At 42.8% G+C, this 27,957-nt stretch overlaps 2 protein-coding genes across 3 annotated transcripts in view; one reads left to right on the top strand and one right to left on the bottom strand.

Annotated features, from left to right (window-relative positions):
• Positions 1 to 6,357, bottom strand: part of RPS6KB1 (ribosomal protein S6 kinase B1) — an 83,457-nt gene extending 77,100 nt beyond the window's left edge. The window contains exon 1 of one of the 2 annotated variants that reach the window (XM_029611547.1): positions 6,044 to 6,357. In XM_029611547.1, coding sequence (XP_029467407.1) covers positions 6,044 to 6,274 — 231 coding nt within the window. In that variant the 5' untranslated portion in view covers positions 6,275 to 6,357. Of the gene's footprint in view, positions 1 to 5,958 lie in introns of both variants that reach the window. The other variant, XM_029611548.1, reaches the window with a different exon arrangement.
• Positions 6,358 to 6,390: 33 nt separating this feature from the next.
• Positions 6,391 to 27,957, top strand: part of TUBD1 (tubulin delta 1) — a 49,919-nt gene continuing 28,352 nt past the window's right edge. The window contains exons 1-2 of the mRNA XM_029611549.1: positions 6,391 to 6,727; positions 13,718 to 13,914. Coding sequence (XP_029467409.1) covers positions 13,743 to 13,914 — 172 coding nt within the window. The 5' untranslated portion in view covers positions 6,391 to 6,727; positions 13,718 to 13,742. The remainder of the gene's footprint in view (positions 6,728 to 13,717; positions 13,915 to 27,957) is intronic.

Raw genomic sequence — 27,957 nt, 5'->3', positions numbered from 1 at the left:
TGACTAAAATGATATGAGAATACAGAAGAATCTCATTATCACAGCAGCATGGGGACCCTTGTCTCTCCTCGCACACTTGACCTTATACGAAAGCACAAAATCTGGCCCATTGCTTGCTTTCTTCTAATTGATGGTAAGGGACATAAAACAAAAATGTTTTCAACAAAGCAAAAAGCACAGAAGTCCTTTGTTTGAGAGTGCTGCACTTGTATCCGTGAGTTTGACAGCTACACGTTATCTTCTACTCATGTCAAAACTGGACAAATACAGCAGAGAGAGAGAACGTGTCTCTGAGTATCACATAGAGGATCTGCTTTTCAGCACTTTCAACCAAATTCAGTTCAAGAAAAACTGACAGCGGAGAATTGTTTGTAATTCCATTTATTTGGGAATGCTATTTTTTTTTAACTGTAAACTATTTTGTTATATATATATATATATTCTTTTTTTATCTCTCAAATTTGAATTACATAGAAATGGAGAAATTTGATTTCTTCCCACCCAAATTTCAGAAAAAATATGCCTGGCTCTGTAAACGTTGAAGCTTGGAATCATTGTCTGTAAGGAATAATAATTCAGAGTTTCTTTCAGCTATTTGTTTTCAGGACTTATTAGTCCTAACTGCAGACACTTCCCTTGCAGGTAAATTATCAGGTTTCCACCTTTACTAGCTCAGCTATTTTGCAGCTTTGCACCCTTAGGCCTGGATTTTCTAAAATCGCAGGCCTTTGAGAATCGTGCAGTACCGGGGGAGCGAAAGCTGGCAGAGATCGCTGAATTATCGCTGCCGGCTTTCGCAAACCAATAGCGCCACTGTGAAAGGTGGTGCTATTGGGCGCGTTACTGGCGGCGATAAGGAGTCCTATCTTTTTGTGGTCGCGGAGTCCACCCCAACTCCTCTCCTTCTGGGGTGGACTCCGCCCCGATTTAGCTATCGCACACGAAAAGGGACCTTTTGCATGCGATCCCTTTAGAAAACGACCCCTTTAGTGTCCTTTCTGTGAGCTTTTACATTTTTTTTTTTATTTCCTTAACTTACTCTCTTCCAGGCTCACCCTCTAATATTTTCTCAGTATCCCCTCCCTCTTACCCTGACAAAAGGACACCGTCATCAGATCTGGATAATGCATCTATTTTACAACTTCTATGAAGCAGCAAACGCTGTTCCACACAAAGTTGCTGTAAATCACTTAATAATTCAAGGTGTCTGCTACTGCTATTTCCATAAGTGTCTAATTTTCTTTTTTTTCCCTCCCCACCAGATTTAAAAACTATTCAATTTCTTCAGGAAACAGTCCTCCAGGCCTTCAAAATTTAAAAAAGGCACCTTTCCTTCTGTCAAGTCTCAATTCCCAAGTAACTTCAGCTGAGACCCCTGCTCTATTCACTGCCACTTAGCAGGATAAGTAAGGATTTATCCAGCTAGCAGCAGCAGCAGCTCAATAGCTGATCGAGCTTAGCGCCCACCACTTACCCAGATAAATACTTAGCCAGTTAAGTGGCGAGGGGGAAATGGGATGTTTTGGGGAGGAACTATTTACCTGGTTCGCATCTGGATAAGTAGCAATATTCAGCCTTATCCGGCTATGTAAGACCTGCTCAGCAGCAGGACCAAGTTAGCCAGACTAGCGATTTATTCAGAGATATTCAGCAGCACAGCCCGAGTGAGTTAGCCAGATAAGACTAGCCGGACATCTTTGAATGCCGAGCCTAATGTTACTCCTGCAGCATGTTAACTGATATAAAAAAATAAAAAGTTACACAGCTAAAACTCCGCAAAATGTAGTCCTGATTCTTCAAACAATAAGTCTATCCAAACAGACAAGAAGGGGGATGAAAAAAAAATACAGCCATAATACAGCACAACTCTGTCCTACTTAATTTCCTGACAGAGTAAACTTTGCCTCAGTTTCTGTTTCTTTGTATTTAAATGGAGCAATCTGCCTTGGAGTGAAACTTCTGCCAAAATGAAAAATTGCTCAGCAGCAAAAGTTATGTAAATAGACAGTTGCTTAAGGAAAGCTGAATATCTTTTCTCCTTTACTGTTATCAGTGAGCAAATGTCAACTAATTAAACTCATTCCAAGCCATTGGTCTGAATTTACTAACACACAGGTAGCAGAAAGGTAGGGAAACAGATAGCACCTTGCACAGTGATTTTGCAGAATAATTTGTTTGGTCTACATCCTAGACTGAAGAGACAGGAGGCAGCCCAAGGACAGTTCTGAGGAGGAGTTAGCTCAGTTGGTCGTGCTTGCTGAGAAAACGTTACAGAGATACATGGGATCTTTTTACATAAATAGAAAGAAAATACAAAAAGTAGAACCAAAGAACTTCAGACCACCTCATTCAGGGTACAGATCAAAAGTGGTAAATAAAACTTTGCTCAATTACAAGAAATAGCTAATAAAAAGTACAGTAGTTCTCAACTCAGTCATTAATATACATACAATGGAGGCAATGCATGCAAATCTCTCTCATGGATACTCATTGTGGAGAGCCTGAAAATCTCACTGGCTAGATATGTCCCGAAAACTGGGTTGAGAACCAGGGAAGGAACAGAGTTTAGAGTAGGGGTTCTCAACCTCGTCCTTGGGATTCACCTAGTCAGTAAGGCTTTCAGGATATCCACAATAAATATGCATATGAGAGATTTCCATACAATACAGGCAATTCATGGAAATCTCATGCATATTCAATGGAGATATCCTTAAATCCTGATAGGTTAGGTGTGCCCCAAGAACCAGGTTGAGAACCACTGCACAGAACTGGGAGCCTGGGAAGCATAACTTGCAGTTTCTAGTCCCAATTATTCCATCAAATCTGGGACAATAACACCTTACTTCCCTGTGCCTCAGTTCAGTCAACTATCAGAACAGCCCTGGCAGTGGAACCCCCTCACATAGACTGCACTTCTGCAGAGAGACGAAAATCAACAGACATCCACCTCAGAAGTGGCAGAACTTCAATCTCCTGCCTTCATGCAACTAAATTCATCACCAACATAAATACCAAACAACTTTTAAACCACATTATCAGTAATAAATAGACAATATTATTTCAATGAGGCTAAAGGCATGCAGATAGAACACACATTCAATGGCAACTCACTAGAAGATTATAGGAGATTCCATTTGGGGACCAGACATCATAAACACCACAAGGCCTTGAAGGATTTTCCTTTTCAACTGATAAGCGTCTATGTGTACACACAGAAAAACCCCCCGCAATAAATCCATAAGTAGCAGCAAAGAAAACAAGCGACAAACACTCAAAATGATGTATTAGGTGTATCTTCTAGGGAGCATCTGTCCCCTTTATGCAGTCTCCACTGGCTCCCTACTGCATAAAGAACAAAATGTAAGGTTCTCTTTATTGCTTTATACATGTGTGAGGGAAATTTCCCCAACTTATTTAACAGTTTTCTTTAAAGAGCATACTCCTTCCTTGATTGTTGAGTTCTGCTAACAATAATTATTTAGAAGTTCCTAGTGTGAAGCTGGCCTGTCTGCAAGACAAAATGTCATGCTTTTTTATATCATAGGGCCTGCATTTTGGAATGACCTACCCAATGAGCTACGGACTAAGACAGACTTTAAACACTTTCATAATAATAATAATAATAAAAAAAGGCTTTCCTATTTCAGGAAGCTTTTTTGGTTACTACTGACCGGGTTTAGATGGTACTGGAAGTTTTTTTTATATTTGAGATATATATATATATATATATATATATGATTTTTAGAACTTGCAGATGTTATTTATGATGTTTGCCATGATAGGTTTACTTGATATTATATTGTTTTATGCTGTATACTATAATCTACTTAGCATGATTTATTATAGGTGTAATATAAATATTTTACACAAATTCATAGTCTGATTTCACATGTTTAGATTTTATATATTTGTGCAATGGCGTTAAAGAGTAAAGAAATATGTAAGACTTCTGAAAATCTTTGAGTAAAAAAAAAAAGGTTTCTACAGCTTTAAACTGAAGAAATAGAAAACTGCACAGAAAGCAAATATCAATGCTCCTCCCTCAGACCTCACCTGTTAGAAATCACCCAGATTACGTGTGCACTTTGCAATTACCATTTGTTTACCCGTTTCTAGACTTTTAGGTAGTTTTAGTGAAAAAGTGCAGCATGCAAGTTAAATATATTACATGCATGCCCATCATTTCCAGCTTTAATTCTGCACATTGTAAATCTAAAACTTGTCAGATATCAAGCAGATCTAATTGGCTTCACTTAAAAAAAAAATATATAGAAATCCAGTCTGTTCATCATTCCTGCTTTTCACAACAGGTCCTCAATTTCCTGGCCCACTTGCAGTCTTGTGTGTGGCCTGCCAGCAGGCACAAGGTTACTGCTCTATGGGTCTAATGTTATTAGCATGTTTTCCAACAGACAAAACGGGAACACTCTTTGGTAATCTGACCCCAAATCATTATAATTTAAGCTGTATACACTGAACAGAAACATTTTCAAGCCCTTTCAGTCCTAAGAACTGGCTTAATTAAAACAGTTTATCATAATGTAAGTATTAACCTTTTAAATCTTTTTAGATTCTTAAGAATATTTTGTTGAACTAAATTTGCATTATATTTAAAATAGCTCTGAAAATACACATCACTAAAAATATTTTGTATAAAATACAAAACAAACGTGGAGAATACCACCCCAAGTTAGGGAGCATGATCATAGAGAAGTAAAAGAAACATTCCTTCTGGTTTCAATGCAACAGAAAAACTCTAAAAAAAACACCAAAATAAATAAATAAAAATAATGCCACATTATCAAGCCTAGGCATCCATGGGCAGGCTACCCAGAAATGCAGAACTACAGAAGACTAGAATCAAGTTAACGCTATATAAACGACCCCTATTTGAAATAAGCACATTTCTATATTACAATTTTACAACTGAGTGTGAAAAAATATTTGGGAATCTGCAGCACCATTGGGCATCAAAACGAAGATGCTTACTTTACCAGACTTTTCCACATTCAGACTGAACTGCCAGCTACATAACTGTGCGGTCCTGCCAGGTTACTGATAGAGATGTGCAGGATCAGTCAGAAATATTTGCAGTGAACAATACAGTATGTTCTGCATAATATGCAAAAGGTGTACTTTTTTATCTGCATAATATAAAACATTTAAAAACTGAACTTTTGGCCTATGATTAAATAGGCCAAAACACCGTTTTAGTTCTGCGTAATATGCATCCAGCAAGAGCTTACTTGACGAATGCCAGAAAAACGTTTAGCTTAGATTTCTCACCGTTTACTGAGGAAAGCGGCAGAAAAAGGACCCAACATATACTGCATATAGGAAAACCGGTCCGAAAGAGCAAGTTTCAAAGTTCTGGTAACTTATGCACTTTTCTGTAAGAAAAGTATTCTTAAAGGCTACCAGTAAGTAGTAATTTCTCCATCTGCTGACAATAGAGTTATGAGCAAAAAATATATTTTTCTTCATGCTCAATCTGCGTGCACGATGTTGAATGACAGCAGGCCAAGCGCCGTACAGCGCTGAGTACAGAGAGACCTCCGACTCCGAAACCGGGGAGGAGCGCTCTTGAAATAAACTCGGCTGCTCCGCTACTTGCGGAAGCCTCAGCTGTCACCCCCGCAGCTGAACCCGAGGCCGGCACGGTAGGGTTTTTACTCTCTTCCCCCGGGAGCTGCACCCGAACCTGCACTTTTATTTCTTTGCAAATGCCAAAAAGCAAATCAAAGAACTAGAGAGAGGTGTCCCTTGCTGTTGTTCTCTCGGCGTACGGCGCAAATGGCGGGCTGTCAAGGATGTTTGCAGCGGGCGCAGACGCTTCCCGGCCTCTCGCTTTTCCGCCGCTGCAGGGCCACGGCTGTCACACGAGCCAGGAGTTGCATGGCAGGCCTCTGCCACACACACTGCCCGGGCCTGGCGGCCCGCTCCAAACCTCCCCCTTACCCCGTCCTCCAGCTCCTCGTCGGAAATGCTGTCCTCAGGCTGATCCAGGTCAATGTCGAAGACCCCCGCCATTGCCTCGGACTACCTTTGTTGCACCCGTCGGCCGTCGGGACTCCGGTGCGCCCGCCTCATGGGCTCGCACACACCGCCGCCATAACCGGCCGCTGCAGCGCGACTGCGCCCAGGCTTGGGAATCACCCTTCCGAACTCCGGGCAGCGAGCATGCGCCGTCCGCTTGCTGAAGCCAACACTCCACTAGGGGAAGAGCGGCCGCGGGCCAGGCGCGCTCTGGAAACGCACGCCTGGCATCGAGCATGCGCCGTGTGCTTAATGAAGCCTACAGGTAGCTCAGTGGAGCGTGCTTTGGACCTGGAGCTCCGAAGGCAGACTCCTGGCACCGAGCATGCGCCGCGGAGTTATTGAAGCCTGTGATTTGTTAGGGCAAGGTACTGCAGGCCGGGCGCTTCGAGGACAGCGAGCGCGTGCCGGGGGGGTCACTGAAGCCCGCAGACTGGTTCGGAACGCTTGCGTCTACGAGGGCGCCGAAAACGAACCCCGGCGCTGGGCATGCGCCCTGAGTACTTGTAGGTCGGCTGGAAGCTCGGCGAGGCTGCGGGGAGTCCTCTCCATTTCGTGTTTCCCGCCGGGATTTGACGGTTTTAATTTGAGCTGTTGGCAGAGGGGGAGACGTGGCGGCAACAATAGGAAGAGCGGGTGCGGAGCGCGTTTCGGGTCTCCGGGTGGCGGCTTCTTGGCAGGAATCTGCAAGGTGAGTCCTGGTCGAGGAGTCTCTTCAGGAAAGGCTCCAAAAAATCCATAAATCACAAATCAAAAAGCGTTGGAAAGTACCAAAAACAAACAAACAAAAAATCCTGGTTTAAAAGTACACGCTTGGGTTTTGGAAGCGAAGAACTTATTACACTTTTCATATTTGGTGTTTGTTCACAGGCTTTGGAATTTGTCGCCATCGTTAAGAATCTTTGCCGATTTTAACCCAAGGGCTTTGTCAGAACTGGATGTTTTGTTTTTTTGGGGAGGGGGAATCAAGGCTCATTGTGGCTCGCCCCCCCTGCCCATCCCATGTGGGTCTTCATGAAAGTGGCTACAAAACCCTTTTAACTTCTGGCAACACATAGCTCCTGTCTCTGCTATTTCTCTCTCTCCCTGTGGATAAGGAGCTGCCATATACAGTACTAATCTCTCAGGCTGCTGAAGAGTAATTACAGAAATAAGCTTCCTCCCAGATCAGGCATTCCTGACTTTTCAAGAGGCTGAGGGGAGAGGGATAAATACATTACCTACCAAAAGTAAACAAAGACTTTGCTGATATCAAACTTTAACAAGTCTACACCCTGGAGAGGTGTTTCCCATTCAAATTAGCTACCTTTAAAGATGCAGGGGATTATTCTAACTCTCTAGACCCTCTCTTGCCTTTGAGATGTGACTCTGCTTCTAAGTGTGAGCTGGAGCCCAAAGTGAAAGGTGCCTATAGCCCTCCCATGGCTGTTGCCTTTGTTTTTTTAACTAAGTTTTCTATAATACATTTTCTGAAGCCTATTTGCCTTGGCTGTGTATCTTGAGCAGATTGTGGAAGTGGAGAGTGCCTCATCCCTTCTCATTCCAAGTTATTGTTGTCCTTGTTATATGTAACTGCTTTTTTGCACTTTTGTTAAATGGTAAAGTTTCACCCCTGTTTCTTGTGAACCAGCATGATGGGACCACTGTCTTGAATGTTGGTATATAAAAAACTTAAATAAAATAAATAAATAAATAAATCTGATTCTATGTAACGTTGCATTGGTGCAGTTTTGAGACTGCTGGTGGGACCTCCGAGTTCATTTTCAAAGAAAACTCCCCTTTCCCTCTGCAGGCCTTCTCTTTGAAAATGGGGGTGGTGCTTAATGCCCTGCCCATGTCTATTCATGATTGTTTTTATGGAACCTGCCTAGAACTGGCAATAGAGCAGGCTAGAAAATGTTTAAATAAATAGTAGCGCTATAGAAATGATACGTAGTAGTCATATGCAGTGAAGAATTATTATTGTTACATTATCAATGTTATTGCTTTAAAAAAAACAAAACAAAAAACCCCACAGTACCAAACCTGATCTTTTTATACTGACTTCATTATTTCAGCTTTGTTCCCTGCTGATTTTAATTTCTGCAAAATGATCAGACCACAGTTTTCTTCTAGGTTGCATCTAAAGTAATGTCATAGGGTTATAAAACCAGCTCCTCTGACCATGGATTTTCTTGTGCCTTTGTGTGCTGGTCATTAAACATTTTTAAACAAAGCTGATGGTGAAAATAAACACATTGAACAATGGCAGAGACTACAGCATTGTGGAGGGCAAAGTAGTAGCAGTTAGTGCTAATAAAGTCTGTGTATTCCGATTGTAATGGATGGTGCTTTCCTAGTTTAGGGGCTTATTTGTTGCTCTATATACACACATAATACAATTCTAATTTATATCCTGCCTTTCTAGTGTAAAATGGTACTCAAATCGGTTAATATAATCACAGTTTAGGAGACAGTTGTCCAGTTTTGCTTGAGTTTCCCTGTTTTCAGTTGCTAGGATGCCGGCATTAAATTGTTAGTCTCTGTGCCAAAGTAACTGTCCTACCAGCCAAACTTCTGAAACAGTAATTGGCAAAGAGATCAATGCTGTACAGTCATAGTTTAGTCAGAGACTTATGTGCCAGATTCTAAATACAGAAATTCACCTGCCTCGCTTTTTTTTTTTTTCCTCCAGAATTAGTGACATTGCATCTCATTACACCTCATAAACCCAAACCACCTCATTTGCAGTTCATCACATGAAGAGAGCTTTCCTTAGGGACACAACAATTATCAGCATATTCAAACATGCAAAGCAACAACATAAAATACTGTGAATCCCATGTATACTTGGGCAAAAAAAATGATACATAGCCCCCCCCCCCCAAAAAAAAAACAAACCAGACCCTACTGATTGAAAAAATGCAACACGTCTTGAATGTTTAGTTATTTAGTTAGTTATTTTATACACAGTCATTCCAAGTGAAGATCACAACACTTTACAAAAGTAACATTTGTCCTTTAGGTCATTACATTATGGTGTAACACATATTGGTCTAACTCACTTTAGTAAGATACATTTTGGTATTACATATACTTTGGTAGGATACATATGTTGGTATGGCAGGTTCATTGGAGGAACTCAATAGAGTCATATGAATCAAGGATGATCTTATACGTCTCAACTGAGGAAGGGGGCAATAGGTTAGTAGGAGAGGGAATCTGTTTAGTAATTTACATGATTTTGGGGAGTTGTTCTCCGGTTACTTGCTATTGTTTTCTTGTTCATGTTATTGTTAGCTTAACTCTGCATTCAGATAGAGTTTGTTATAAGTTCTTGTTCACACAGCATACTAATAGTATTTAAGTTAGATTATAAGAGTTTTTAAAAAGCCAAGTTTTTACTTCTGGGATCAGCTGTATTGTCTCTGGTAGTGAGTTCTACAGTTTAGGGGCTGCTATGGAGAACATGCAATCTCTTATCTGTGACAAGTGTGTGCTCTGGATTGTAGGTACAGTTAATAGTCCTTTGTTTTGGGACCTTAGGGTTAGTTGTGGAGTGTATGGTTGAAGTGTCATGCCTGTTAGTCCTAGGTTATCATTGTGTGTGTGTGTGATTTGTGATACAAGCTCTAGTTGCTTACATCTGGATTTGTTATGTAGTTTTATGGACAAAAGAATAAAAATAGAACATCTATATCTGTAGAATCCTGAGTTAAATAATATTAGATTGAAATGCGCACATATAGATGTAGATTTAGAAAACTGTAGTGGGTAAGAAAGTTGGTGATTATTTTGTCATAGGTTACACAACACACTTATTTATAAATATAGAAGTTTTACACTTAAGACTGAGAATAAGCAAGAAAAGCATACAAGATTAGAGTTTGCATAAAAGAATATAATGCAAAAATACTTCCCCTCACAGTTCCCAATGTGAATCTATATATCTTTAGAAGGATGGGAACACAGCACCGGGGAAACAGCTCATCAGGTACTTCATTAACCACTGTTAATGTCCGCAAGCTATCTTTCTGAGCTGTTCTTTCTCTGATTTCAACCAGTTACAGGCCGATACAGTAAAAGTCACGGGAGAGCGGGCGAGCCACACTCCTGTGCGTGCGATTTTGACAGGAGCAGCAGCGGCTGTCAGCGAGTTTGACAGCTGACGCTCAATTTTGCCGGCGTCAGTTCTCAAACCTGCTGACAGCCACGGGTTCAGAAAACTGACGCCGGCATAATTGAGCGTCCATCTTCCAAGCCGCTGATTTTTAATTTTTTTTTTTTTTAATTTTTGGGGCCTCAGACTTAATATCGCTATGATATTAAGTCATAGGGTGCACAGAAAAGCAGTTTTTTCTGCTTTTCTGAACACTTCCCCGGCGCCGGCAGAAATTAACGCCAGCCTTTGGGCAGGCATTAATTTTTGAAAGTAAAATGTGCGGCTTCACTGCACATTTTGCTTTCTAGATCGTGTGGGAATAACTAACAGGGCCATCAACATGTTGGGGGTGCTATTAGTTTCGGGGGGTTGGGCGCGCGTTTTAGACGCGCTATTACCCCTTACTGTATATGGGGTAAAGTGGCCCGTTAGTTTGAAGTAGGTATTTTTATGTTGATTCTACTGACCTTTTGTTCTAGTTTCAGTCTTTCTCTGAGCTATTTCCATGTGTTCTTGAGGTCCCAACTGTCTGTCCTTATCACATCAGCAAGCAGTTAAGTGTGGCCAAGAGGCTACTGTCCTGTTTTCCTCTATCTGCACAGTTAGCTTCACAAATAACTGTTCTTTAATATATCTGATCTCAGGACTTGTCTTTTTGTTACAAGGAGGCTAAGAAAAATAGCATAATTATTCTCAGAACTTATAGGCCTTAATCAAATATTTATACTAATATCAGTGATTCCTCTGCTTCATTACTTTCTATCGCAGCACATTATTCTTCTGCAAACTAGCTAACTGCTTAAAATTTCCCACCAAAACATAGGGATAGTATCTTTTATTCAAAATCCAATGTATATAGGATGAAATGTATGCAGCTTCTGCTGTAGGCATGATAGTATCAACTCAGAGGGTGTAGTTTAATTCAATCTACAAGCATGTATGCAATTTTGTCTATATTGTACTTGTCAGTGTTTCAATATGAGCTGCTTACAACTGCAGATAATATGGCATATACATTTTTAAAATCAATAAATACGTTCAGACAGATTAGCCTTTGATTTCTTTGAGCGGCATCCTAGCACTTTTTTTTGATGTGGACAGGAGGAAGCACAGCACAGTATTTTCCTCTTGCTCCTTTGAGCTTTCAGCTCAGTTGAAACTGATTTCTCAAGGGGCTATAGTGGCATGAACCTTCATTTGCAGCTACTTGTTAAATTGAAAAAAAAAACAAAACATTTTTTTTCTAGCTTAGCCATTGCAATGACCATCATGAGCCAGGGCCACAGTCCTGCAGGTACCTCCAGAACCCAGTGTGTGTGTGCACCCTGGGTTTGTCCAATAGGTATGACTTCTGAGCAATTGATATGGAGTACATTTCTCTAGGAATCAAACCCAGGTTTCCTTCATCTTAGGACACAGCACTGCCATTGAGCTATCAGGCCAAGCCCAGTCTTACATTCTTTGTCAATTTATGCATATTTTTAGAAATAATTTATGTAATCTAGTAATGTAACAAACTGAACAATGTAGATGCATTTGTGACAATAGATTTTATTCATCACTCTATAATGCAAATTCTCAATTGCACTGTTAAATATATATGATGGAATTTTAGACGATTTGAATAAGGAAAGTGAGGGAGCATGGTGCACTAACTCCTGAAGTCTATTCCAAACATCTGGGTTCCTACAGCTGCTGCTTGTCTCATACTTTCTGAGAGGGCAAGGTGATTCTGCATGAGGATGCGGTACACAGTCCCTACTTTAAATCTGAATGCAAACAACCTTTGGTCTCCATTTGACAGCACAGATCATGCTCACTGGCTACATGTTTGCAAATGTTGGTGATACTGACTGATTGTTTGGTTAATCTCTCACCCCCACCCAAGAGTGGGGCCAGAATTATTGTTGCTATTTTGGATAAATACTTTTTTATCTATGTTGCAGCCTTTTTCTAAATCTTGCTTCAAAACTTACGTAACCTTGCTTAGTCTTGAGCTTTAGGAGTGTCTGAACTTCACTTTACTGATTTGCTAAGGAGGACGCTGCACATTCTGGGGGTAATTTTGTAGCTGCCTAAATTGGTATAAAGACTGAGGGTGCTCATTACCTGCAGACTTCACATCAGTTTTCAGAGAAAATGTAGGTTCTTGCTTTCACTTTGGAAAGAATTTAACCAAATTGACTTGCATACATTTACTTACTAATGTGTGCACAGAGTTTTTCCAGGAAAAATTACGCACACACTTCTGAAAAAAGCAAGTCTGCATTTAATTCCAACCCTACTAGCGGGAGCACCTCTAAACATGTGTACAGGGCATGTACATTTTTATAAAACCCCATTACTGTGCATTCTATGTTTTTAGAGGGTAATTTTCAGCAGCCCACATAGGATTGAAATCTATATGTAGAAAGAACCCACAAACTTTAGCCTGCATCAGTTTGCTTTGAAAATTGTGCCAACATACACGTGCACACTTTAAAAATCAAAAAGGTTTGCATGTAAATGCTTTCCCCACGCCAGCTCTGCCCCAGGAACACCTCTTTGTGGTGCACGTAAAAGTACATGTGAAATCACTTTTGTGCACTCTTGTAAATGCACGTACAACCCCCTGGGCAGCTTTCAAAAGGGCATTTACTCGTATAAAACCGGATTTTATACACCATAAACAGCTTATGACCCCTTAACGCTAATGCATTATTGATTGCTGTTGTTTTTTGTTTAATGATGAAGAAAATTGTTCAGTGTACTTTATTCTGTCTTTTATGCAGGATTTTTTCCCCCAGAAAAATGGATCAGAGATTAGGGGGGGAAAAAAACAGTTTCAAGCACTATTTAGCTGTGCGTATACTGGATCATTTATCTGCAGCACAAATGTTTTAACTAAACACTTACCTTTAATATCCATTTTCAAAACTAAAAATTGCTAACAAATGGCTATTCAGAACTAACAAATTTCTTGCTTGCCACAATCCACACAGCAAGTCTTCAGAACTGCAGCTGTACTTGAAGATTCTTTAGTTTAGTCAGCCTGATCTTAGGGTAGGGAATTTCAACATCATTTTTGTGGGTAATACAGAAACCTGCGGAAAAACGCCCTTAAGCTAAACAAAATTTGGCCAGTTCTTCAAATCTTTGTGGGAACAGTCGGGCCAGGTTAGAACCATCCTTCACTATACACAATATTATTAGAGGGCTGAGCTAAAACCCCAAACCTCACTTTAACCACACTTTAAAACCCCTCAGCTCTGTAGAAAACTAGCTCCCAGTTTATTTTCATTGGTTCCTAAGGATAAACAAAGGAATTGTTTGTACTCTGATTTTTAGCATAATTAATTAACTATAGAGTAATTTTAAAGAACAGGTTGGGAACAAGCGTGGCCCAGTTTCATTATGTAGTAAGTCTTTTTGTGTTTGAGCCATACAGAAAAGCCGAATATTTGCTTTGTGTTGGTGTTTGCAGATTCTTTAGCCGACTGACTTGGAAAAGTTTTATAAGGAATAATGAAGCGCACACTTACCCATCTGTTTTCTTCTTAGGAGTTCCTCTGAGCCACTGGATAAGATGTCGGTGGTGGCAGTGCAGCTAGGACAATGTGGGAATCAGATCGCTTTTGAGCTGTTTGATGTTATCTGCTCTGACCTCAACAGTACAAGTGGAATATTTTCTAAGAGACAGAATGAATCTTACCAGGCAACTTGTAAAGAACGTTTCTTCAGCGAGGAGACGTCTGGAGGTATGTTGGGATATTTTTACAGAACCAAGAAGACTGAAACATCAGTATCAGAATATAGCCAGATGCTAGTATCTTTTTTTTTTTTTTTTTTTTTTAATTTCCAAACATTTGATATTCCACTTTTTGCCTGGCATGGTCTCAAAGAGGATTTAAATCTATTTTCATGTAGATAAGCAGCTGAATTAGTCATGCTGTCTGGATACATCTTCCATGCCACTAGGTGGCGGAGCTCTCTAACAGGTCAATCCAGTAACGAGTGGTAGGAAGAGCTGCGTTAGTGCCCGGCGCACCCGCAGTTGCCGCACGCATAGTCCAGCTCACCTACCGCTCGATCCTGTATGTAAATAGCTTGCAAATGCAAGCTGCGTCTAAGAAGCGTCCGTGAAGCGTTAGGTCCGCGCAACCCATTTTACTGTATAGAGCGCTATACAGCGCCTATACAGTAACCTGGGTGCGCGGGCCTAACGCTTCACGGACACGCTGGTATCTGTCATTTCAAATGTCATTTCAAATGACATTTGAAATGACAGGTACCAGGAAGTGGACAGTTCTCTGATGCTCGGGATTGTCAGCCCTCTCTCCCCTCCTCCCGAAGCAAGCAACGAAAGCGGAAAAAAGCAAAAATGAAAAAGCGAAAAAAAAAGTAGCAAGAGAGAGGGGAGAGAGGACGGGCAATCCTACGCTCGGGATTGCCAGTCCTCTCTCCCCTCCTCCCGAAGCAAGGCGCGAAAAGCAGCCTTGCTCTGGGAGGAGGGGAGAGAGGACTGGCAGTGTAAAGCGACGAAGCGACTTACTTTTTTTGCAGCCGTCTCTCCCCTCCTCCCGGAGCTAGGCTGCTTTTCGCGCCTTGCTTCGGGAGGAGGGGAGAGAGGACTGGCAATCCCGAGCGTAGGATTACCCGTCCTCTCTCCCCTCTCTCTCTTGCAACTTTTTTTTTGCTTTTTTTTTTTTCGCTTTTTTTCGCTTTTGTTGCTTCGGGAGGAGGGGAGAGGACTGGGGCTGCCCCGGAGACCAGCACCCATGGTCATGGCCAGGGCAGGTGAGCGGGGGCTGGGGGAAAGTTTGCTGCCTACCCTTACCCCTGCCTCTAACGCAGGGGTAAGGGTAGGCGGTAAGTTAGCAGGTTAAACGCGTGGCAAAACGGCAGGGTAAAAAAGCGATAGTTGGGGCGCGTGTTACTGGATGGTAAGGAATAGCTAATTCAATAGTTTACATGTAATATACATGCCGCGTGCGGAAGGGGTTACCCAGGGATTTAAGGACGCAGTAAGAGTAGGTTAAAGGGGATTGTGGATCGCAGGAAGGGCTAACGCGGCTGGAAAGTGAGTAGAAAGCGGGTTAGGAGCAGGGTAAACGTGGCCGCACTTTACTGGATTTACCTGTAAGTCTAGTAAAGTCTTTCAGCTAGGTGCTCCCTCGTGTACCTTCCCGGGTTTACCTGAGGCTCCTCAGTCAGTTTTTTTCCATGCGACGGTTAGCACATGGAGCTCTTCTCTCCTGAGAGAAACATTTTTCTGTGAGGAAACAAAAAAAAAGTTTTAAAATCGTTAGCAGGACAACATCCACTGACATGCCTCGTCCAGGATTTAAATTTTGTGCCTGCGGTAAGATAATGTCTGCCACTGATGGCTACATTTCTTGCTATATATGCTTGGGTCCACTTCATGACCAGGCAAATTGTGCGGACTGCGGACGCATGTCCCCACGAGCGCAGCGTCAACGTGCTGCAAAACTTCAAGAATTAAAGTCAAGACCATCGGGCTCTTATGCCCCTTCGGAGGCTTCCATCAGATCCTCCCCAGGCCGAAAAAGAAGAAAAGTCGTCTTTTTCGAAAAGGGCTTCTTCGGTCAAAAACCCCCCCCCCCCAGTCAGAACATGCGCCGTTGTTGGCCTGCCAAAAATCGGTGCACGGCGCGGGAGATGCATCGGTAGCATCGCAGCCGCATGCTACACCGACGCATCAGCGCTCCGAAGATCAACGTGCCGGCTCGGATCTGAAGCATGAAGGCATCAACGCACCATCCACCATCTAAGAAGTACAGCATCGACGCAAGGAGAGCGCTGCGTCGAATCCACGCCCGACTGGCACATCATCGACGCAAGGATAGCGGTGCATTGCATTCTCGCCCAACCGACGCACCACCGATGCAGTCGGCACAGATATCGCCTCACCGATGCGACTGATGCAAATCAAGCCCAAAAAACACCACACAGGTCATAAAAGACCCAGAGAGGTATCACCCCTTCTAGTTATCGACTCTGATCCAGACATCTCTTCACCTCGTCTGTCAGACACCGATTCATCATCACCTGGTGCGCTATCAAGTTTTTTTTTTCTCTAGCTTCCATGGGCACTCTTGCCCCTGATCGTCCTCAAACAGTACCTCCACCGGTTACTCCACCTCCGGAGGAGGTTCCATACAAAAAATGTATGCAGGCAGACATACTCAGGTCTGTTCTACCACCTATAGTGGACCCACCGCCTGTACCATCTACCTCTGGACTGGCTAACCAAGCTATGTTACAGATAACCTCTATTTTGAGCCAATTCCTACAATCCGTGGAACAATCTCGTCTGCCACCTCAGCACTCTCCTTCCATATCACCAAAGGTTCCAGAAGACCCCGCACTCCCTGGTCCAGCACCAAAAAACCTACCGAGCGCACCTTCCTCGCCAGTTGAAGATATCCCATACTCAAATTCTTCATCAAACTCATCAGGCTATCCACCTGATCCAGCGGAGGTTCCCCCTGAGCCCTCCTCTCCACCAGAGGATCTTACTTATTCTCAGTTTATAGAAAAGGTGGGTCAGATGCTCAATGTGGAGACAAGGAGAGTCCCTGATCCATGTCAGGAGATGTTAGGAATTCTTTTTTTTTATTTATGAATTTAAAAAAAAAAAAAATGAAGTTACAAACATAATGTCTGAAATCACAGAACAGGAAGTTTGAAAATACAATCAATAGGAAATCAAATATTCTTTTACTCATATTAATCTACTTTTCCCTTGTTCCTCAACTTCAAGAAAATAAAGTGTAAACTCTATAAGGGATAACGTATGAGCGAAACATAAATTGAAATCTTACATATTACTACTGTTATGGGGTCCCCCATTTTATTAGTCTAACCGGATGTTTTCCCCTCCAAAAAATTCCTAAGTTGTTCTAGATCTAGGAAAGAGTAACTTTTTCCTTCACTCTTAATAATACATCTACAAGGATATTTCAGAAGAAAAAATCCACCTTTATCTAATACCTCTTTTCTTAAATCAAGAAAACCTTTTCCTACGAATTTGTGTGGTCCTAACCAAATCTGTGTACATCCATATTTTTTGTCTGTAAAAGGTTTTTGACCTATTACAGAAAAAAAGTCTTAGCATATTTTCCTTGTCTGAAGTAAAGGCAAATTGTACTATCAAAGTACCTCTATTTTTTATATCTAACTCTTCTTGTGATTTTTGTATCAATTCAGAGATATTAATAGAGGATTCTAATAAAGGGCCCTGATCCATATGTCCCTGATCTTTTTGTGAAGTTACTGGAATTTGTTCTACTCCTATCTGATCTCTTTGCCTTATTCCTACATAAAAGGCCCTCACAATAACTGGGTAGTTTGCATCTGGTATTTTTAACATCTGTGTAACATATTCTTTAAATAGTTCCCTTGGGCCCGGCTGTTTTAATATGGGAAAATTTGTTACCCTCAAATTTAAGGACCTCATATTGTTCTCTAAATTTTCAAATTTTTTTTGGAATTCATTTTCTACCTTAATTTGATTTTGTTGGACTTTTTTTAGGTTCTCACATCTCTTGTTTAACTCCTTCTTATGATGACCTTCAACGTTTTCTAAATTTTCTTTTAAGGAGTTATTAGTTACTCTGACTTCTTGTGTAAGTTTAGTAATTGAAGAATCTAATTTAGCAATAAAGTTCCATAGATTTTCTAACATAATACTAGGTGGTCTTAGTATTACAGTTCCAGTAGTGTCCTGTTGGATTTCGGTGTCTATCTTCACAATTGGTGTACTTTCCACATTAGGACATAGCTGGGAGGTGTCAGTATCCAAATCTTCACTTGAGACTTGTGCAGATTGTAGTTCAGTCTCTAAATTGTCATCTTTAAACAATTCTTTCCTTTCCTGGAACTCCCGATATTTTAAAGTATCTTGTACTTTCCCCGAATTAACTAAAGGAAGATTCCCTTCACTGCCGGGGGTGGGGGGTGTCTCCGGTGCCCCAGGACTTAAAAATATTTCAGGGACCATAGAAGAAGGATTCCGCTCCATTCCTTCTTCTAAAGCGGTCTGTCCATTAGGGTTAATTATTGGGGTTCCAAGCCAATATGATACTTTTCGTTGCCCAGAGTTCTTATCGGGAGAAATTTCAGAAAGCCTTAACTTGGCCTTCCTTTTAGTGTGGGGCATAACTCAATTTATTTAACCTCTGGGCCCTTATAGTTCCAGAGAGGCCATAACATTCATATAATAGAGTTTACTCTTTAAAGAGGAACTGAGAGGTGAAAAATGGTAAAAATAAACTCCTACCTGCAAAGAGTATTTTTCTTCAAAAGCCAAGCTAAGCCGTCCTTAACCGCGCGCGTGGCCTTGGTGGCGCGCCGGCGTTGGCTGCGCGCCGCATGCAAGCCCGATTTTATGGGGCTTGCTTCCAGTTTCGCCCTCTTACGTCCTACGTCAAAACAGCTGTTACTTTTGAAGCAGTAAATATTCAAGGGCTTCTCCCGTCTCAGTTCTTTCTTTCACAGGCAATAAACATCACCTCAAGCAGGCAATTGAATTCACCTCTCAGTCCTCCAGATGTTAGGAATTCTAAAGATTTTTGATGCTCCGAATGACCCGGAGGCACTACCGCAACATTCGGTATTGACTGCGCTGATGGAGAAGTCATGGGATACCCCGCTATCCATTCCTCCAACATCATGCAAAATAGATCTGAAATATTGAATAAAGGACTCCCTCTTCCATTCAACAGTTCAGCTCACACATCAATCAGTAGTGGTAGAGTCGGCAATGCAGAAGGCTTGTAAATCGCGACTTCATTCAAATATACCGCCAACCAGAGATAATAAATCGCTTGACCACTTTGCAAAATAGTCATTTCAATCTAGGATGCTAAACGCTCATATACAAAACCAACAATTCTATATAGCGGAATATCTTTTCGAAAATTTACAAGTGCTGAAGCCACATCTCCAGCAGGGAACCCAGGACACAGGTTTGCCTGTAGCGTACCACAACCTAGAAGAAGGTTTAAGACACCTGCTGCGGTCTATTTACGAAGGGTTTGAAATCTCTTCCAAAACTTCGGCTAATGCCATAGCAGCAAGACGCCTGGCGTGGCGCCGTTCCAGTGCAATAAGGGATGATGTTCATGATAAATCAGCGAATCTGCCCTGCCGTCCGGATAACTTATTTGGGGATAAGTTCACGGACACCAAGACGAAGCTTAAAGAACAGAAAACAGCAGTTCTTTCACCCACATCCCCTCACCAACCATTCACATCTAGGTGGCAATACTCTTCTTCTGCTACATATAGAAGAACAAACTTCAGGGCCTATAAACCTTACCCATACTACAAGCCTCAAGCCTATCAACCATTGAGGCAACAGCCATATCATGCCAGCATGCCAGAGTTCCTCGTCAGCCATGTCAACAAGCTGATCCTCAACCTGCAAAAACCCAACCGGGTTTTTAGGAATTATGCTGCCACCATCACAGACACCTCCAGTAGGGGGCAGATTATCGAATTTCCTTCCAGCCTGGAACCACATCACTTCCAATTGATAGGTCTTCACAATAATAGAAAAGGTTACTCTCTCCATTTCTCATCCCTCCCAACCCTCCCGCACTTAATTCCTCAGAAACAACAAACAGTGCACCGAGGACCTATCCTACAGGAACTCAAGATTCTTCTTCCGGGTAAGGCATTCAGGAATTGCCTTACCCGGAATTTCATCAAGGGTTCAACTCACAATAGTTCCTTATTCCCAAGAAGTCAGGAGGACTGCACCCCATCTTGGACCTACGTTCACTCAACAAACACCTCCACAAGGAGAAATTCAAAAGGACTTCTCTCACATCCATTCTTCCATTTCTACGACCCAGGGATTGGATGTGTTCACTGGATTTGAAGGATGCATATGCTCACATACCAATGCATCCCAGCTCCTGGTGTTAACTCTGTTTCCAGACGGACAACCAGCACTTCCAATACAAGGTTCTTCCATTCAGCCTTTCCTCTGCCCCCAGAGTCTTCACCAAATGTCTGGCAGTAGCGGTGGTACACCTCCGTCGTCAGGGAGTTCAAATATTTCCTTATCTGGACGACTGGCTTCTAGTAGCACCCAATCAGACTCTCTTACAAGACAATCTGCTTCGAACTTTCTCTTGCCTGGACAATCTTGGTCTCTTAATTACGAAAAGTCAAATCTAGAACCCACTCAAATCTTACAATTAAAGGAGCCTACATCGACACAATTTAAGGCAAGGCCTTCCTATCACACCCGTGAGCATTAGCTTTCTCCACACTGTCTGCAGTTCTACTTCACAATACAACAGTTCCAGCTTGCCAGATCCTGACCATTCTAGGACACATGGCAGCATCCATCTATGTAGTCCCACATATGCGTCGCCTACAATGGGGTCTAAAAAACCAATGGACCCAATTTCTCCATCCATTGTCCACTCCCATCTCCTTAACTAACAGCATGAAGAAAGTGGTGGTGGCTACTCCCATCGACGATACTAACAGGTTCACTTCTACGACCCCTTCGACATCAAATAATACTCACCTCAGATGCACCTCCCAAGGGATGGGGAGCTCACCTGGACCAGCTACAAACACAGGGTCTATGGACCACATACGAACGCAAACTACACACAAATTTTCTGGAACTCAGATCGGTAAGAAACGCCCTTTGAGCCTTTGAAAACTTCCTACGGGGAAAAGCAGCGATGATTCACACAGACAACCAGGTTACAATGTTCTACATAAACAAAGAAGGAGGGTCCAATTCCTGGAACCTCTGCAAGGAAGCAGTTCAGATACTGGAATGGGCTCACCTCAGATCCATCTCTCTCCAAGCAACTTATCTGCCCAGAATCAGCAATTCCAGAGCAGACAAACTCAGCAGAATATTTCATCCCCACGAATAGGAACCTCATCAAGAGGTCGCACAGCACATATTCTCCATTTGGGGCGTTCCTTCCATCGACCTCTTTGTGACAGAAAGCAACAGGAAAGTGGACAACATTTGCTCGATTAACCCGAGCTTACTCAGACTAGCTCCAGAAGCTTTCCTCATAAGTTGGTCTCACAATCTACTGTATGCGTTCCCTCCGATATCACTCATCCCTCGCACGATCCAAAGATGCATCGAAGACGATGCAGATCTGATCCTAATCGCACCAGCATGGCCAAGACAACTATGGTACAGCTGCCTCATACAACTGTCAATACACAACCCAATTCCCCTGGGCAACAGCCCTCAACTTCTTATCCAGGACAACGGATCACTACTGCATCCTCTTCACTCCTCCCTACACCTCACGGTATGGAGATTGAAAGGCTTTTGTACCGGAACTTGAACATGTCTCCTTCTCTTCAAGATATACTATTGTCCTCGAGAAAACCTTCGACCAGACTCAACTACAAAAGAAAGTGGTCACGCTACACTTCCTGGTGCTCAACAATGGGTATGGACCCACTTACCTGTCCACCAGAAAGCTTTCTCTCCTACCTCCATCTTTACAGTGAAGGCCTCGCCACGTCCTCACTCAGAGTACACCTAAGTGCTACAGCAGCTTACCACAATCCCCTGAACGGAGAACCCGTTTCATGTCATTCTCTTGTATCCAGGTTCATGAAAGGAGTGTTACACCTATGTCCACCAATAAAGAAACCATCGGTGCCATGGGATATTAATATAGTCCTTGAACAATTGATGCTACCAACATTTGAACCAATAAATATGTCACCTACGACACCTTTCATGGAAGGTGCTTTTCCCCTCTGCTCTAACATCAGCAAGACGGATTAGTGAGCTTCAAGCCTTAGTTCACTACCCGCCTTATCTCCAATTTCCCCATGACAAAGTGACCTTACACACTTGCCCCAATTTTCTGCCAAAGGTGATTTCCAGTTTTCATATTAACCAAACCATCACCTTACCCACCTTCCATCCAAAACCTCATGCACACAATGAGTGAAAACTCCACCCTCTAGAGTGTAAGTGTGTGCTTAACTATTACAAACAGCGCACCCATTCACCCAGCAGATCCTCACAACTATTCCTTTTGTTCAACCCGAACACACAAGGACGTCCAGTGACAAAAAGAACTTTATCTACTTGGATATCAAACTGTAATCAGTTCTGCTATCAAAGCGTTCACAAAAGTTATCTGCGACACCAAAGGCACATCAAGTGCGTGCAATGGCTACTTCAGTTGCCCACCTCCATGAGGTACCTCTCATCGATATCTGTAAAGCGGCAACGTGGTCATCGCTACCTACTTTCACATCCCATTACTGTTTGTTTGTCCAGACTGTGGATGATGCACTCCTGTAGGATAGTCCATCCCATAAGAGCACATGTTCCTCGCATAAAATGCCTTCATAGGAACTGCCCGCCAAATAATCCTGTATTGAGCAAAATAATCAAACTACACTCACATCAAATGCTCAGTACATCAGCTGGGGACTCCCAGACAGCATGGCTAATTCAGCTGCTTATCTACCTGAAAAGAGCAAGTTTGCTTACCATAAACGTGTTTTCCATAGATAGCAGATGAATTAGCCATGCTGACCCGCCCACCACCCCAGACAGTTCTAGCATTGCATATTACTTGTTTGATACTGACTGAGGAGCCTCAGGCAAACCCGGGAAGATATGAGGGAGCACCTAGCTGAAAGACTTTACTAGACTTGGAGAGCTCCGCCACCTAGTGGCACAGAAGACGTACCCAGACAGCATGGCTAATTCATCTGCTATCTACGGAAAACACCGTTTATGGTAAGCAAACTTGCTCTTTTAATGGACTCGCAAGTACAATATCGGAACAATAATCTACTCCTGGAGGAATTCTGCAAACTTTATATTGGTCAAAAGAACACAATTTACATGACAGTCTTTAAGTAATTACATTTTAAATTAATACAGAAAAAAGTTACTGTATTTGCCGGCATATAAGACGCGGCAGCATATAAGACACACCCCCCTTTTGTCTACACATTTTTAAGGAAAAAAATAATTATCTAACTTGGCCGTGCTGGGCAAAAGGGGCTTGCCAAGTCAGAAAATTATTTTGTCCTTAAAAATGTGTAGACAATCAAAATTCCCTGTCTTGTGCATCATTCTCCGGTGCTGGGCAAAAGGGGCTTTACGAAGCACGGCAAGCCCCTTTCGCCCAGCACCGGAAAATGATGCACAAGGCAGGGAATCGAGGCTGGTCACTTCTCCGCCCCCACCCGGCCGCTGTTAGTAATTTTGTCAGCAGCTGCCTACCCGATCTGGCTCTGGATCTCCTGCAGCACGCTGTTAGTAATTTTGATTATTCTAACAGCGTCCGGTGGCACGGGGGGGGGGGAGTGACACGGTGGCCTCGGGGAGCGAGGGCGCGCTGCCCAATTGGTGCAAAGGGGGCTTGCCCAGCAACATCCAATCGGGCGGCGTGCCCTCGCTCCCCGAAGCCACCGCGTCACTTCCCCCCCATAGGATGCACTCCGTATTTTTCCCCTATTTTGAGGGGAAAAAAAGTGCGTCCTATATGCTGGCAAATAAGGTATTACTTAGAGATGCAGAATTTTAAATATTTTGAGCAGAATTTCCCTAGAAATTCACTGTAAGAGTGTCCCTTCCACTTGCTCTCCCTACTCCCCTGGCCACTTTACCCTCCTCAGGCCCCAACTCCTCTACCTGCCAGTATCTCTCTCCCCTCCACCTCTAGGCTCAACCCCTTTCACTCGCCAGTCCCAGAGTTTGACCCCGTTCTCAGTACTGCCCCTCACACAGGCTCCCTCTTTCCCTCTCTCTAGTACACATACACACCCCCTCATACAGGCTCCCTCTCTTGCATACAAACCCACACAAGCTCCAGTTTTCTCTCACACATACATCCTCACACAGGCTACCTATGTCTCTCTCTTATGCACCCCTTCACACAGGCTCTGTCCCACACATACACAATCCCGTCACACAGGCTAGCACCCTCACATACACACGATCTCTTTTTCATACATACACACTCCCAATCTCCTCATATAAGCTCCCTCTCTCTGGCACCCACACTGAAGCATTCCCCTCCCCCCCCCCCCTGCTCGCTCACCTCCCATGCTCTCTCACACCATCCTGCTCACCCACCCCCCTGCTCTCTCTCTCACCCTCTCCTCTCACTCACACACATTCACTCTCACCAGGCCTTCAACTTCGCCATGAGCTGAGCATTTTCTGTTCATAGCGCACCGGGGCCTTCATCGTCGCCGCGAGCGGAGTGCGTCCCACAGCATATGGGGGCCTTCATCTTCGCACGCTCTGTTCGCGGCATGCCGGGGTCTCCTCTGCCATTTTCTGCACTCCGCAGTAGCGCAGAATTACCCCAAGACTAAATAATCTTAGCAGCATGTGCCCTTTATAAAGGCATTGTGATCATGGGTAGGGGAACTTTGCTCTTTCTTAATGAATAGACTGTGGGAAGGTCTGGTTGAACAACCATGCCTTTTGCTTTTTTCCAGAAAGTGAGGTAGTATGGTTTTAGGTAAATGGATAGTGGAACAACGCTCCAGATCTTGGAGGTATAGCAGCTGAAGGCTCTCAATCTTGTGCAGATCAGTTTAGCAGAAGATAAGGGGAGGGAGGAAAGTAGGGATATTTGTGAAGAACAGAGTTCTCTAGGTGGGATGTCATCTGCAAACCAGCAAAAAATAGATCTTGGTCAAATATTTACTACACCTAAAAGCATAAGCATGTCTTGATGCTATAAATACATATGTAGGACTGCTTCCAGTTCAGCTAATACGAATCGTGTGTATGTTGACAAAAAATTGTCCTATTTTTTGTTATTTTTATGAAATGCACATATATATACCATGTTCACAATAGGGTCGATCTTTAAAAGGAGTGGGCACGTGTCCATGTGTGCATGGTTCTCAGTGCGCACCCATGGACTCTGTTGGCGTGTCTCCTCAAAAATGTGGGCCCTAGAACCTTTGTCCATTGCCTACGATTCCAGGATGAAGACCATATTGGCACTGCTAAAGTCCTTTGAGTTTCCTGAGGTTTTTTTCATATCCTCTACTCAAGTGAATCGCTGGATCTCTCTTAGCAGATGGAATGTTTTTCACTACCCAGGTTATCCTCAGGGCATTTGAAGTGGACTGAACCTATTACGCTGGGGGAAGTCCAGTTGGTGGTGAAAAATCTTATCCTGAGAAAAGCTCCCTGTCCTGATAGTTTGGGGCCGGAATTTTACAAAATATTGGGGGAGCATGTCTTTTCGCCTCTCCAAATGTCTGCTGAGGCTTTTACTGCAGAAGGCTTAGTCCCCGAGAACCCCTTGGCGACAGTTACCTATCTCCTAAAGCCAGATAGGGGGCCTAGTACCTTCGGGTCCTATAGACTTGTTTCACTGTTGAATCAGGACACTAAAATTCTCTTGGCCATGCTCACTTTGTGAATTAATAAACGCATTCACCCTATTGTGTCCCTTGATCAAATAGGGTTTTATTTCCCACAGACGCTCCTTGGCAAACATGCTCAAGACCATTCTCACTCTGTCGTTAAGTACCCCTACGAGAGCTGATGGTCTACTTGTGGGAACAGATTCAGAGAAAGCCTTTGACAGAGTGGATTGGTACTATATTTGGTGGGTGCTGGAACAGTTTAATTTTGGTGATCAGTTTATTCGTTGGGTACAGACTTTATATGCTTTGCCCAGTCAATGGGGTGCTATCCTCCCCTTTTCCCCTTGGAAGAGGTACACATCAAGGCTGCCCTCTCTCCCCTTTATTGTATGTATTAGCAATTGAGCCCTTAGCTGCTGTTCTCAAGAGCCTGCCTTCTTTCTCATGTTTATCTATTGGCGGGAAATTGATTAAGTTGAACATGTTTGCGGAAAACATGCTTCTATTTATTGCTAACTGACAAGAATGTTTAGCTGATATTATGAATGACATTAATTGGTTTGGTTCTTTCTCTGGGCTCAAAATTAACTATGATACATTTTTGGCGTTCCCTCTAGATGCTAACCTCCCTTCTAGATGGTGCGGGGTGTTTTCCTTTTAAATGGATTTTGGGAGGATTAAAATATTTGGGAATTAATTTGGCTCACTCTGCACAGGGTCTGTATGTGCAAAATGTTAGCACTACCTTGGGGAAAATCCAAGCACTTTTGGAGCGTTGGCGCTCTTTACCACTATCCTTGATGGGACGGAATGCAGTGGTAAAAATGGTTATCCTGCCCAAGATACTTTACCCACTTCAAATGCTGCCGATTTGGCTCAAGCAAGTGGACATTTGTCACTTTCATTCATTGGTTTCATCTTTTCTATGGGCGTGGGGGGACAGACCCAGAATACGATTAGCAATAGAAGAAATGTGGGAGTTTAGCAGTCCTGGATGTGCGATTTATACAGTGTGGCCTGTTTTTTTAATATTATGTGCAAGACTGGGTGTCCCAGCAACATAAGTGTGATCCTGAGAGGCTATTAGAGGAGTGGGCCCTCCCTTATCGGGGGATGCATTTACTTCATCTCTCCCTGCCTATGCTCCGCTACCGTTGCTTTAACAGCCTACCCGAAATTGTTACTCCATTGATGTAATTTAAACCGATGGTATAACAAAGATTGCTGCACCTTGGAGAGCAAAAGGGCGTCCAGTTCATGATGAGCTGCTGTCAGTTCTCGCTTAGCCTCGTCCATCATGTGGGCAATGTGAGTGTGTTTCAAGGAAGCTATGCGTTTGCTTAGAGCCAATTTTTTTTTTTGCGCAGCTTTGCGATGTTTACTAATTTGGTAGGCCAAAATGTGGCCACAGAGTACAGCTTTGGCAGCATTCCAAAAAGTAAGGGCAGGTACTTCCTGTGAGAAATTCAATTCCCGATACTACTCCCATTGTGTGCGCAAAAATTTAGCCAAGTCTTTATCATGGTAAAGGAGAGGAGACCTCCTTCAAGGAGGGAGGACTCCTCTCCTTTAGCAGTGAAAGTTTTATTTATTTATTTATTTTTAACTTTTATATACCGAAGTTCCTGTATGGGATACAGATCACCCCAGTTTACAAGAAACTACAACTTCGCTCAAAGGCAGTACATGAAACAAGTGAATACAAGAATTGATACAGCTAGCACATAAAAACAAGTTAATTTACATGCAACTAGAGAGTGATCAGAAAACGGAACATCAGACATTTCACATGAATTTATTAACGCAAAACAGGATTCAGAAACCAGAATATAATCCAGTCTTGAATATATATTATGAGCATGGGAATAAGATGAAAACTCTTTATCTCTAGGGTGCAAAATTCACCAGCTGTCAATGACTCCCAGCTCTTGACACACAAAACCAACACCCATATGCTTCTGCCTTCAGCAAGGGGTCTGGGGGGGAAGGAACATTGTTCCAGAGGATTGTCTATTATGTTAAAATCTCCCCCAGTATAAGAGCGTAACCATCCCAACACAGTAGCCCAAGGATCAGGGAAGAAAATCAGTGGGAGTATTTATTCGGGGTATAAATACTATTTAGAACCAGCTTCTTCCCATACAAGGACCCCACTAAAATAATGAATCTCCCCTCTGTATCGGTGAGCTGGTTTTCCAATTTGAAAGGAGTGGATTTGTGAAAAATAATGGTGACACCTTGTTGCCATAGGAGTAGGAGGAAAAATAGCATTGTCCCATCCGTTCCCTATGCAATTTGGTATGCTCAGCATCATTCAAATGGGTTTCCTGTAAAACACAATATAGGCTCCTCGCTTCTTGAGATCTGTTAAGTTTTTTTTTGTGCTTAATCAAGGAGTGGAGCCCGTC

This window comes from Rhinatrema bivittatum, chromosome 8 (assembly GCF_901001135.1).
Source record: "Rhinatrema bivittatum chromosome 8, aRhiBiv1.1, whole genome shotgun sequence".
Taxonomy (NCBI): domain Eukaryota; kingdom Metazoa; phylum Chordata; class Amphibia; order Gymnophiona; family Rhinatrematidae; genus Rhinatrema; species Rhinatrema bivittatum.
This window is presented reverse-complemented; position numbering and strand designations above follow the sequence as displayed.